The sequence below is a fragment of the Euleptes europaea genome, chromosome 10 (assembly GCF_029931775.1).
Source record: "Euleptes europaea isolate rEulEur1 chromosome 10, rEulEur1.hap1, whole genome shotgun sequence".
Lineage (NCBI taxonomy): Eukaryota > Metazoa > Chordata > Lepidosauria > Squamata > Sphaerodactylidae > Euleptes > Euleptes europaea.
The window spans coordinates 52843879-52857492 of NC_079321.1; the positions used below are offsets into that span (position 1 = coordinate 52843879).

Consider the following 13614-nt stretch of genomic DNA (forward strand, 5'->3'; position numbering starts at 1 on the left):
CTTCAGTTTTGTATGTTTTTTTTTGAGAACTTTTTAGTGCTGAAAAGCAACTTTCAAATGTATACAATGGATAAACAGACCAAGCTTTTGTTGGAAAAGAAACAGGGAAGTGTGTTCAATTACACAGAACTCATCAGTAGATGGGAACAGAAAGGCAGCTCATTTATTAAGCAGCCTTTCCCAAGTTCAACGCAACTTACAAGATAATGAGGAACAATCAGTGGAACAGTAGACAGTGCAACAAAACCCATCAATAACAGCATCAGCCCAGACAAAATTTCAAAAACTGAATTCAATGTGGGTAGAATGAATGAGGGAACAGTATCACAGCAGCAAGCTCCACCCCACCTATTCATTGCAATGTACGAATAGAGCCTATGGAGAGCCAGCGTGGTGTAGTGGTTAAGAGTGGGTTTGCTTCCCCACTCCTCTACATGGAACCTGCTGGGTGACCTTGGGCTAGTCACAGTTCTCTCTGAACTCTCTCAGTCCTACCTATCTCACAAGGTGTCTGTTGTGGGGAAGGGAAAGGAAGGTGTTTGTAAGCCACTTTGAGACACCTTAAAGGTAAAAAAAGCAGGGTGTAAAAACCGACCTTCTTCTATGAAAGCACAAGTGTACAAGCCAGTTTCAATGAACAGGTGTAGGTTGTCGAAGAGCTTGCCACCAATTTCGTACCCCTCCACAAACAAATGTCACTTACACTGAATGTCTAACAACTAATATCTCTGCAGAATAAAAAGAACTCAATTACAATTCAACTGAAGAGGGAATATCTTGCATCCCTTGTGAAAATATTAAAGCAAATTGGCTTTTCCAATTTCCTCTGTAACACAATCCCAAAGAGATGGAGTGGAAACTGAGAAAGCTCTCATTCTGGTACACTCTGACTTTACTTGACAAATGACATTGCCAATGGCTGGACCTTAACTAGTGTGTGGGCTGGAGAAGAGGATCTTCCAAGTATGTGGGTCCCTGGTCATGATTGGCTTTAAAGACAGCCAGTGCACTGTGATGGCTAGAAAGAGATCTGGGAGGTCCACAGTCAAATCCCCACTTTGCCATGAAGCTTGCTGGGTGACACTGGGCCAGTAATTTCTCTTTCAGTTTAACCTACTTCAAAGGAATGTTGTGAACGTTAAGTGGAAACAAGGAGGCTAATACATACTCCCCGGAGCTCCTTGGCAGAAGCAATACAGTTCAGAACTAGTTGTGTTTGTGTCATTCCACCCCAGATAACAGCTGAAGCTTCCAAGTTGTCTTTAAAGACAGCCCCACATAAAAAAGCAAGCAAACCTGGAAGTTACTGATGTATGAATTAAATCTGGCAAGGTTAGGTCTATTAAGAAGTGAGAAAACAAGTCGAAGATGAAAAACTGGAGCTCCTAGACATCATTCCCATCTGGGTATGCCCCGGATTTTATTCTGACCAGAGAGGGTCACAGAAACACCACACCAACCATGCAAATGCATGCACACCCTCCAGAACAGCCATGTTACGTAGAAGGCATTTTTAATTGCAACATGCTCTATCTTCTTTTAATGAAACTACCCTACAAGGGAAGTTAGTCAGGCAACATATTGTAGAGGTTAGAGCATCAGACGAGGATATGGGAGACCCAGGTTTGAACCCCCTTTCTGCCATGGAAGCTTGCTGGGTGATCTTGGGCAGTCTGTCTCCTTCTCTCATCCTAACCTACCTGGCAGCATTGTTGTGAGGATAAAACAGCAGAGAGGACACTGCTTTGAGTCCCCATTGGGGAGAAGGATGGGGTTTTAAAAATTACATCAGCTCATACATATTAAGTTTTAAAAATTAAGTCAGTTCATACATATAGCACCTAATAAGTCTCATGGAAAGACTATAACTCTTCTTTGTACTCTTGGGTTTTCGATTGTCATTCATGACTTTGTAACATAAAGCTCTACACTCTGGATGGTAATAACCTCTGCCTGGTATATTAAAGGCTGCTCTGCAGGTAGTTTCCTTCCTGGTTATGGAACAGACAGGAGGAGTTTCAGCATCTCAGTCCCATAATTTCCAAGGCCAGTTTAAACTGCCATTTGAAACCGGTACATTTATTTGAACTGACCACTTTTATTTGTGAGATGTTAGTCTTAACTACGTAAGCTACTGGTTGCAGTGTTAGAACGACTGAAAGCCGGGTCCAAATGACAATTCACACCCTAAACAGCAGGGTTACGCCATTTGGATTGCACTGTAAATTCAGATCTTGGCCCGTCTGTATCCTGACCCAACGCACGCCTACTCAGAAGGCTGACTGCATTCAACGGGGCTTGCTCCTAGACACGTGTACAAAGGGCTGCAATCTTAACAACCAGCTCCAGGAAACCACATAAACCAATGATGAATAAACGATGCCCGTGCACAGCACTTTTACCCCAGTCCGAAATGCACTGCTCTTTTCCCAGCAGATAACAAGCTCATGTACTATGTACGGGTGTGAAAGCTGGAAAGTGAAGAAAGCTGACAGGAAGAAAATAGATTCCTTTGAAATGTGGTGTTGGAGGAGAGTGTTACGGATACCGTGGACTGCCAAAAAAACAAATCAGTGGGTTATAGATCAAATCAAGCCTGAACTGACCCTAGAAGCTAAAATGACTAAACTGAGGCTGTCGTATTTTGGTCACGTCATGAGACGACAAGAGTCACTGGAAAAGACAATTCACAGTGGGTACCCGTGTTAGTCTGTCTGCAGTAGTAGAAAAGGGCAAGAGTCCAGTAGCACCTTAAAGACTAACAAAAATATTTTCTGGTAGGGTAGGAGCTTTCGTAAGCCACAGCTCACTTCTTCAGATACAGCTGAAGAAGTGAGCTGTGGCTCACGAAAGCTCCTACCCTACCAGAAAATATTTTTGTTAGTCTTTAAGGTGCTACTGGACTCTTGCCCTTTTCTACTACTGGAAAAGACAGCCATGCTAGGAAAAGCTGAGGGCAGCAGGAAAAGAGGAAGACCCAACAAGAGATGGATGGACTCAATGAAGGAAGCCACAGCCTTCGATTTGCAAGGTCTGAGCAAGGCTGTCAAAGATAGGACGTTTTGGGGGACTTTCATTCATAGGGTCGCCATGAGTCGGAAGCGGCTTGACGGCGCTTCACACACACAACAAGCTCATGTTGATGATCGTACTATAGCACATTAAATGTAGCTCCAGCTTAGCCGATCTACTTCTTCAAGCCGCCCCCCCTCCTTCTCTTTCCCACCCTCCAGCCACTCTGCGACGGGAAAGAGGAAAGCTCTCCCGAGGTTCTAAGCAAAGCGCGGGACGAGACCAACTGCAACTGGGGTGAAGGAGAAGTCGGCTGCAATTCCCAGAGGCTGAACGTTATCGATTAGGGAAAAACACACTACCTGAGCAGCAATGCTCCTTCGAAAGCGACTTGCCGCCATGGCAGCACTACAACCTCTGCCCTTCTCTTGAATCCGTCACACACACACACCCCCGGAACACTCTGTTCATGGACCAGCCCACAAGGGGCGGAGACACCCGCCCGTTGGTCGGATTTCTACCACGTGCGGAAGGATTCGCGCAGGGTGGCGACCGGGGGCGGGGTTTGGGTTTTGGGGCGGGACAAACGGGGCTGAGTCGAACCCTTTTCCGAAGGGGACGCTATCGGTGTGCGACAAGAGTCGCGCACCGATAGCGTCCCCTGATTGGGCTCCGGTAGTGCGCATGCGCTTTGTTGGAGCAAGGGGACGGCGGAAAGGCGCCTCTCGGGTCCGTGCGTGGACTGTAGTCAGGGAAAGCTGCTTTGTGACCGGGCTCGAGCTTTGGCCATGAGCACGTGTTCGGTCTCCAAGGTGAGTCAGGAAGGGGGCGGAGTATTAGGCCCGGCGGCCACGCGCGAGCGAGCCATATTTTGATTTTGTGTTGCTGCGGGCCCCCCCCCCTTTGTCCCCTGGCAACCGATATGTTTAGACCCAGTCCGCCACTGGGAATGGGGGGGGGGGAGCGAAAACGAGCAAGGAGTTCCACTGAGCACGCACGCGCGAGCCCAACCCGGCCAATAACGACCATCAAATCAGGCTTAATAAATGGTTGTTTAATGTGGGATTAAATGTAAAATAATTTTGGTGTCCTTAAATTGTTTATGTTAGGAGTATAGAATCTTAATAAAACATTCAGTATTGTCCATGGTTCCTGTCTTTCTTACTTACTTGTAGGGCTGCTTTGTGTTCAAGCCAAATTCTAAGAAGAGGAAGATATCTTCAACAGGTTAGTATGCATGACTATGCAATAAATCTTATTTATTCAAGATTTCCTGTCCTGTTAACCATGTTGTTTTACATAATGATGCCTCCTATATGTCTTCTAGACACCCTTGTATAGCAGATAATATTATATCTCTGAAGGTGTCTGGAAAATAATGGTTGTGCCATTTAATCTGCTGTTGAAAAGATTGGGTTATGCTATACATGCACAATGTAACATTTAACCGTTTTCAGTGTAGTCATAATATTGAAAAACTCACTTCTCTGGCTTCAACCCTATGAATGATTGATTTCTATTAAAGTCTCTGTTCTTTTGAAGGCAAGATTAACAGTCTCCTTTATACAGATTTTTTTGTCATGGATACTTGTGAAGGGAGGTTTCTATGTGGGTCTGTGGGAGTGGGTGTGTATCCTACCACTCTGCTTTTTCTTCTCCCACAAGTGCAGTTCTACTGAGGAATGGGATTGTTTTCATCCCGTTGACCCTCCTCGCTCTAGCCCACTGACCTGCACTGATGCCCCTCTGCATGGATCCTGTAAGCCTAAAAATGATCTTTCTGGGGATCAGAAGGGGCTGCAGGAATGGAGAGGGATGCTGGAGAAGTCCCCATGCCTTCCACATCACAAATAGTTGGACATATGCCAGTGTGACTATTTGTTCCTTCCCAGTTCCAGTCACCTCGATTTAATATAACAAAATTTTGGCTATGATTTCCTTCCACTAGATAGAAGTGTGCCCGAGCTCTGTCAGCCTGAAGAGCTGTATCCCAGATCAATTGTTTTTAAGTATTTCTTTAGCTCTCGAGAACCCATGGCATGTTGCTAAGGGGGAGAAGCCATATGGTTTTATTATGTATGTTTTAAATTGTTGGCCACCTTGGTGGACCTTGTAAGGGCAGAAAGGTGGCATACAAATTCTGTAAATAAATAAATGCCATTTCTTTCGCAGTGGTATAGGAATTACCCTAACGGGGATATAACCTGGTATATAAGGTGGTAGAGGAATGTAGAACTAATTTCAGGGGACTAGGTGAAAGTAGGCTTGCCACCTGATTGTTATTTCAAGGAACTGTTCCTTATAATAATAACAATAAACTGTAGTTCTTGTTTTCAAGAGGAAATGCACCATAACTGCAGAGAATAACTTTGATACAGTTGAATAAAGGACTGTTAATGTTCTGATACCTGTAAAATGTTGTTTTCATTTGGTCTTAGCACATGTCTCATTTCGAAGCTCTTCAGGTAGCAGTGTGGAAGGATGGCTGATGGGCAAGCACTTCTGATGTATTCAGTTGAATGGGGTTGATTGAACTGTTTGAATACATATGCCACACCTTTCCCATAGTTTTTTATTTATTTACATTATTTATAGTCCATAGTTTTCACTGAGACTCAAGACAGATTACACAATGTTGCTCAATACAATCAACAGGATGGGTCATCCAGTAAACAATGTAAATAGGATTAGGATTGAAATCTGAAACAAAGCGCAGCATGTTAAATGATGCAGAAATTACATAGTAGGATTAAACATACAGCAACAGGTAGCCCAATGATGTAGCTCACGTTCCCTTTTTTAAAGCTTCTTTCTGAGCCATTCTGTAATAGTACAGCCCCCATTACCTGTGGAAGAATGCCCTCCTGAATAATTGTTTTGCATAGTTTGTGGAATGCCAGGAGCATGGGAGCTTTTCTGACCTCCTCAGGCAGGCCATTTCATAAAGTGGAGGCCACAACAGAGAATGGATGTGTATGGGCAGTTGCTGATCTTGCCCATTTGCAGGGTGGCAACTGCAGAAAGCCCTGCTGGGATGAGTGAAGCTGCCGTGGTGGAGCATAGGGGGAGAGGCGGTACCACAGAGATGAGGGTTCAAGGCCATGGAGGGCTTTGTATGTGATAGCCAGTACTTTGAATTGAACCCGGTAACTGATTGACAGCCAATCAGTGACTGTGGAATGGGATTAACATGCATGTTCTGCCTAGCTTCTGATAATAGCTGAGTGTCAGCATTCTGCATAAACCAGAGTCTCTGAGTTGATTTGAGAGAAGGCATTTATAGAGTGCATCTAGTCGTGATGTCACCATGGTGTGGATCTAGGTGGCCAGATCAGCCAAGGTAGGGGGCTATCTTCTGGGATAAACTGATTTGGAAGAAAGTTTTGTGTGTGCGTAGTTGCATTAACTTCCCTCTTCAGCTGTAAAGTTGGATCTCGCATGACCCACTAGGCTCTTAATCGAGTCTGCAAGGGTCATGCCTTGGGCTTAATCTTTTGTACCAAGCCTTTGAGGGAAGTTCTGGTTTCAGGGTTGGAGATTCGGTCTGAACCATAGCTACAAGGATGAATGCAGTTTACAAATTCAGACAAATTAATGAAACTCCACATAACACTCTCTCCCCTAAAGGAAAACATAGGAAACGGCAGCTGCTAGTTTGTATAACAGAGTAAAGGAGGCTGGTAACATTTCATGTATTTGGACACCGTTTGTGGGTGTTTTGTTTACTTCAGACTTTTCCTGGCAGCAGCTGCAACACTAGTTTACTGGTACTTCTCTAGTAGAAAAATTCAGGTAGCAACTAAAATGTTTACTGTATATACTCGCGTATAAGCCCACCCACGTATAAGCCGAGGTGCCTAATTTCACCCCCAAAATGGGGGAAAATTAGGCACCCGCGTATAAGCCGAGGGTCAGCTTATACAACCCCCGGGTTGCCCGCCCGGCCTCCCGGGCCCTCCAGACCCACCCCGACCCAACGCCACCCTAGGGGGGGAGGGGGAAGAGCCCCTGAAACCCCTATTTACCGGGAGAGGCGGCGATCAGCTGGCGGCGGCGGGGGGCCCCCCCGGTGCGCAGGAGGCCCAGCAGGCCGCTCCTGGCCCGGGGGAAGGCGCGCTGGAGGCGGCAGCGGCAAGTTTCCCCCCTCCCTCCACCTACTGTATTGACCCGCATATAGGCCGAGTTGGGATTTTTCAGGCCTTTTTTGGGGGCTGAAAAACTCGGCCTATACCCGAGTATATACAGTATATTCTACTCCCCCACCTCCCCAAAACCTGTTCAGTGGTCTATTGCATTTTCCTCTTTTTTATTTGAGAGGATTATGTTTGCTTGTTTAGAAAAATACCACCTCTCCAGTTGAGACTTGAGAATGGAAGAAATTCAAAACAATATAGTATAGAAATTCAAAACAATACAATAAGAATTGTATGTTGCGCTCAAGATCTTTGGTTGGATGAGCTTGAAATGAAAAAAGGAACAATACAATAAATGATTAAAAAAACAAATGTAAAATGATCAATATTAAAAAAACAATAAATGTAAAATGATCAATATTAAAACAAGCAGTAAAACCTCAATAAGTAGTGTAATTTGATTTCCATAAAACAGTCTTCAGGCTAGGCATAATCGATTAAAACAGCTTTAAAAAGAGTGAACCCTTCAGTTAGATGTCTGAGTAAAATTGTTTTGGCCTGGTGCCTAAATGTGGTGGACATCTCAAAGGTGAGGCACCACCACTTTAAAAAATGCCCTGTCTCTGGTTGCCACCCATCTCACCTTTGCAGATGGGGGCACAGAGATTAGAGCTTGGGAAAAAGATCTTAACTGGACATGCCACGAGGAGGCAGTCTTTCAAGAACCCTAGCTCCAAAGGTCCTTAAAGTAAGAATTAGCTTTTTGAACTGAAACTGGAAACAGGCATCGCAATGCTGTATCCAAGAAGCCGTTTTATAAATATTGAGCATGACGGCCATCTTTTTTATTGCTTGTTTTTCTAGCTGACTATTTTTGTGAAGATAATAATGAATCAGAGGACAGTGAGCTGCGATTCGATACTTGTCAGTCATTGTGGAAACGAGTTAAATCTGAAACAGAGGTGAGTGCTGCTGCTTTTAATTCTAAGCAATGACAAAACATTGCTGTGCCTGATAGTCAAAATGAATAAACAGCAGAACGCCAAATAATTATGCAATTGAACAGTTTACCAATGTGCAAAATATACTATACAATTAAGCAACTAAAGTACAAAAACATACATAACATAGTGAGTAAATAAACACGAATGAACAAAAGTCCAAATGGGGAATGTCCAAGTCTGTACCCCATAAAAGCCAAAGAGCACAAAATCAAAGGTAAAAGTGATTATTTACTCACTGTGTTATGTATGTTTTTGTACTTTAGTTTCTTAATTGTATAGTATATTTTGCACATTGGTAAATGTTCAATTGCATAATTATTTGGCGTTCTGCTGTTTATTCATTTTAATTCTAAGCATACGACTGACTTTATCAGTGCTATCTTGGAAATGTTCTGAGCAAAGCATAATGAAGGTGTTTCATTTTTTTAAATTTGGAATGTAGTAGGTGAAGCAGCTTTTAACTTTTCCCAGTGATTTCTACGTATTAACTATCTGCTGTGGGTTATCTGTCTATAGTTTGTGAGGAACAAACTTGTGCAAGAAAGCAAATAGCAGATCTGGAGGCCATAGAGCAATGGTGCGGTTCAGAGAGTCTTGTTACCTGGCCATCGGCTTATGCCTGATAAGATGGCTTTTGTGTGTGTTAGTGCTACAAAATGGATCTCACTGGGTCATTGTTTCATCTGTTACTTATTTTATTATCTGTCTGCTAGGGGAGCATTCAAATATACTAGAATTTAAGGTGTCACCTCAGCCTTCTTGTGAAAGAAGCTGATGTGGAATTTATTTCCTCAAAACTTCTGGGGGGATCAAATACATGTTCTTTCTGGAATAGAACTCCTCCTTTGCTTTTCTGCCATAATTGAATATTTCTCTTTTTTGAGTGTTTGATTTTTTTACAGGGCTGTACTGCTTATTGGACAAAAAACTTAGACAGTGATACAGTGACCATGAATTGCTGACATTTGATCAAAATCTCTAGGGAAACTAGGGGAAAGTGTTTATTTCAGCTACATAATAAATTCTATCTGTGTAAACAATTATCTGGCAAACCAAACAATTATGTGCCAAACCACACAATTATTGTTGTTTTTAGGCTGTTTAAGAATACACTGAAGAACATATGCATATTTTTCTTAGTTGTCTAACCATAAGTTCTGCATATTTTTAATAGCAATTGCAAGAGGACTTGAATAAAAAACTGTGTGATAACCTCATAAGATTTATAAGACAATCACATTCAGACTTCAAGGAGAAGAAAACAGAATGGGCTTGTCGGATGAAGTCAAATGAAATTCCTGCTGCTGCTCTTGTTTTAGGTAACACTGCTTTTTCTGGGTTTTTAATGTATTTAACTGATAAGAAGAAAGTAGATTCCTTTGAAATGTAGTGTTGGTGGAGACTGCTACCGATACCGTGGACTGCCAAAAAACAAATCAGTGGGTTATAGATCAAATCAAGCCTGACCCTAGAAGCTGAAATGACTAAACTGAGGCTATTGTAATTTGGTCACATTATGAGAAGACAAGAGTCACTGGAAAAGACAATCATACTATGAAAAGTTGAGGGCAGCAGGAAAAGAGGAAATCCCGACAAGAGATGGATTGAGTCTATAAAGGAAGCCACAGCCCTCAGTTTGCAAGAACTGAGCAAGGCTGTTAAAGATAGGACATTTTGGAGAACATTTATTCATAGGGTCGCCATGATTCGGAAGCGCACAATGTATTTAACAGTAACTGACATCACTGGGGTATGAATTCGACTGTGAGATACAAAAAAACCCTGAGTGAAATCCTTATTGGAGCCAGGGATCATGAGATTCAGAAATAGGAAGGACCAAACTAGGTAAGTTGGTGGCAAGTCTGACTACTTATACCCAGAACTGCCCCCTCACATAGGTACTGGAAGTGACCTTGGCTAGGGGAAGAGTGGGGGAGAGGCTGCAAGGAGGCAAACGGGGCTTCACTTCCCACTGACACACTTTTTGCTGTTAAAATTGCCCTTTCACCTTTCTACATGATTGGGGTAAATCTGAGTTTAAACAAGACCTCCCATTATCATACCCAGTTTGTTCTGTACTGGGAATCAGTAAGTAGCCTTAACTTATCTGCCATTTTCACAGTACACAGTGTGAGCATCTTGTGTGTTTGGTTATAAGCAACAGGTGGCAGTGTTACATTACGAAAACATAGCAATATCTTCCCCCTTAAGTAAAATAGTAGGGCTGGATATGAAAGTAGAGAAGATCCCTAGCCTGCAGTAAGTAGAACTGATTATTATACCTTAATCAGATTTAACAAATGTTGTACTTCAACTGGTTGTTATCCTGTTGACTCCCGTAGCTATCATGGTAACATATTCCATGACTGTATTTTTACAGATGGGAAATCAGCCTCAATATTAATTTTTGGTAGGCCTTAATGCTTAGGTGGATTAGTGTAATCTATTAAAATAGGTCCCTCCCCCCCCCCAGCTAATTTGGTTGCCAATGAGTACTTGTACATTTATGGGTGGTGAGCACTATCTTAGAAAAGGCTATCATCTTCTCATGTCCATGGGAGGGAATGCCTCTTTTAATGTTGTGCCTGTTAACAGTACATTTACATGTTATCTGAAAATAAGGAACAATGCTCTTTTCCTTCAGACCTATTGGTATTATTAATATCCAAATTTATGCAGATTTGATTGATTAAAGTCATAAGACTCATATATTAAGACTTCCTTAAATAAGTCACAACAACCATTTTTTGCCGTTTCTTCTTAGAATTTGATTCCATTGAGCAGGATCCAAATTGCATTCAAAATTCAGGGTGCACACGAAAAGTTTTCAGCCCCTACTTCTCATAATGCTCCTTCCCATCCATTGAAGCCTATCTTTTGAATGTTGGGAAACCCTTAAGTGGTGCTGGAATCAGCGCAGGGGAGTGCAGTTAGAGGTGCAAATCAAGGAAGGCTGTGTGCCCAGATGAGTCTTAGATGCACAAAATGGGACAGAGTTCAGCTGATTATAGATTAATTTTAAATTACTTTTTATTTGAGTACTGTTTTGTGCAGAATAGTGATCAGATGCTACTTTTAAAAGCTGCATCCATATTGAGAATCTGAATATCATACCTTTTCAGCTTTTGCTTTTATGGACTGATTTAAACTTCCATTATAAATATTACTGTTATTTTGTTTTTGCTGCTTTCTGATTGGTTAAGCCTTTTAAAAATCTGTTTTAAAAACTAAAAGCAGTATTCCTGCTGAATCTTAGTCTGTGCTGAAAAAACTAAAACGTTACAATTACATATTGTGTCGTCATGGTGCTTGCCAATACAGTCTGAAGTGCTTGCCTTATGGGGCTAACTCTCTACAGCATTTCATTATTGGATTGTCTTTATTTTCTAATCCATTTAATCCCCAGAGCTTTCCTTCTACTTCCTGTTGTTCTGTAAAAAATGTAGGAAGAAAGTGGGAGGGGAATTTCTCTTTCTGTCTCTCTAAATATTAGACATCAGATTATTTAGTCAAATAGTAGGTTCATCTATTGAAAAAACATCCTTATTGTCCATAAATGCTTGTCCAAATAAAATTATTTGCATTTCTTTCCAGAATATACATAGGTTTTATGTCTGGAGAGGCAGCATATCTGGGGACAACAAAAGGAATGTCTCTGTGGCTTGGATCATGCCTAGATTTCCACGGACATTGAGGGGGATTTCTGATTATTCTTCCCTTCCACTGCAGCCCAGCTCACACCCTAAAATGCTGCATATGGGGAATGAGAGGCGACCGGCAACAGCTGAGGGGAATTGGTGAAAATTGTTCCCCCCCCCCCCCACAGCCTGTGGAAATCTAGGCAGGATCTAAACCTCTATGCTGCATGTGACATCCTGAAATCCGACCTTTGTAATTTGTCTTTGTGTTTACCAGTTCCAAGCACAGCAATATCATAACCATCAGTATCTTTGTGTACAATGAACTTTTTTTCTTTGCTCAAGTCATCAAGTCCAATCCAAAGAGCTATTTAAGACATGCCAAAGGGCTTGGAAGCATACCTGTTGGGTTTTTTAAAAAAAACTTTTTCTCCTTAAATTGCAGATCTCTCATGCAGTATGTCAATTTGCTTTTGAAAATTCCCTCAGTTTTAAGAGGAGTGTGACACAAAGGGCTGCAAGTCAACACAAGCCCAGATCTCCCTCGAACATACAATACTACTTGTAGAAGTCTTTGGATCCAAACAATGAACATAGGGGCCTAACGCACTCAGTATATACTATGTTTAAAAAAACGTGTTATCCAGGTTAGATCGCACCTCAGACCTCCCATTTCGGCTTGGAAATGCTTTGGAAGTGCCAGACATCTGTTTTTCCCCAAAACGCCTATACCACGATGTATTTTGTTATGTCGTTTCAAAACCGGCAATCCAAGGGGTGCGTTCAGTTACATACGTTATTCAGTTCTCCTCCCCTCGTTTTGCAACACCCAATGAAAAGCCTTTCTCCTCCCATCCCACCTTCCCCCTCCCCTCCTGTTTGCATCCACCAATCATTATTGTTCCTTAATCCCCCCCCCCCCAAGTGCTTGTAGTCTTACAAAGGAATACTGGAACGTTGGAACATTAGATCAACCATTTTTATTTGTGCAGGGTCCCAAGCAAACATTTCCCTCACATGGAATGTCCTTGAAGTGGATTTTTTAAACGGTTCGTGGGCTTGAGAGGGAAGGAATGCAGAGGAGGGCGAGGGCTGGAAAAGTAGCGAAATTGCTGCGAGCGGCAGATAGGGGAGGGGGAAGCAGGAGGAGGAGGAAGGGAGAGAGACTGAGGGATAGAGAGAGCGCCTGCACACACACACGTCAGGGCTCTTCTGCTGACACAAAGTTTATCCCCGCCTGTTCCTCCCTTTTTCCCGCTACTGGGGTTGAGCATGCCTCCCTGCTCTCAAAGTTTTTTGTTTATTGTGCTCATCCCAACGAAAAAATGCAAGATCGTTGGACCAACGCCTGAAAAGACGGCAGCTCTGTGATTAGCACTGTGCAAGGAACGGCTCATTTTGGGTTTTTTGGGCGGGGGGGAATGCCTGCATAGGTTGTGATTAGGGTTTCCCTGCCATGCAAATGAGGCAATTCTTAATGGCGTACAGCGCTCCTTCGGATCAATGATATTGCGCATGCGTGAAAAAAAGGGGAGGGGAGGCGGGGAAGCATCAGCGATGTAGACATGACGCAGTGCTCCCCCATGCTCCTCCTTGCGATATGACGATAAACCGTCTTGGGAGCAGTCTTAACAGGCACGGTGCGATCGAAAATGAAGAATACGCATCCAAAACACACAGCACGATGATAATATTCTGTAAATTGTTGGTGCGATAAGCCTCATAGTTCCTTTGCTGTTCTTATTCTTTTAACATTTGCAACTCCTCCACTTTTTGTGTTTATGGGTAGATTTAACCTATGCCCTCCAGCCCTTTCAACTGATGGGT

The 13614-nt window shown here is 42.8% G+C and overlaps 1 protein-coding gene across 2 annotated transcripts in view; it reads left to right on the forward strand.

Annotated features, from left to right (window-relative positions):
• The first annotated feature begins 3786 nt into the window (after positions 1–3786).
• The window catches only part of ORC3 (origin recognition complex subunit 3), a 58446-nt gene continuing 48618 nt past the window's right edge, over positions 3787–13614 (forward strand). For both annotated transcript variants that reach the window (XM_056856145.1, XM_056856146.1), the window contains exons 1-4: positions 3787–3824; positions 4188–4239; positions 8010–8107; positions 9324–9468. In XM_056856145.1, coding sequence (XP_056712123.1) covers positions 3801–3824; positions 4188–4239; positions 8010–8107; positions 9324–9468 — 319 coding nt within the window. In that variant the 5' untranslated portion in view covers positions 3787–3800. The remainder of the gene's footprint in view (positions 3825–4187; positions 4240–8009; positions 8108–9323; positions 9469–13614) is intronic.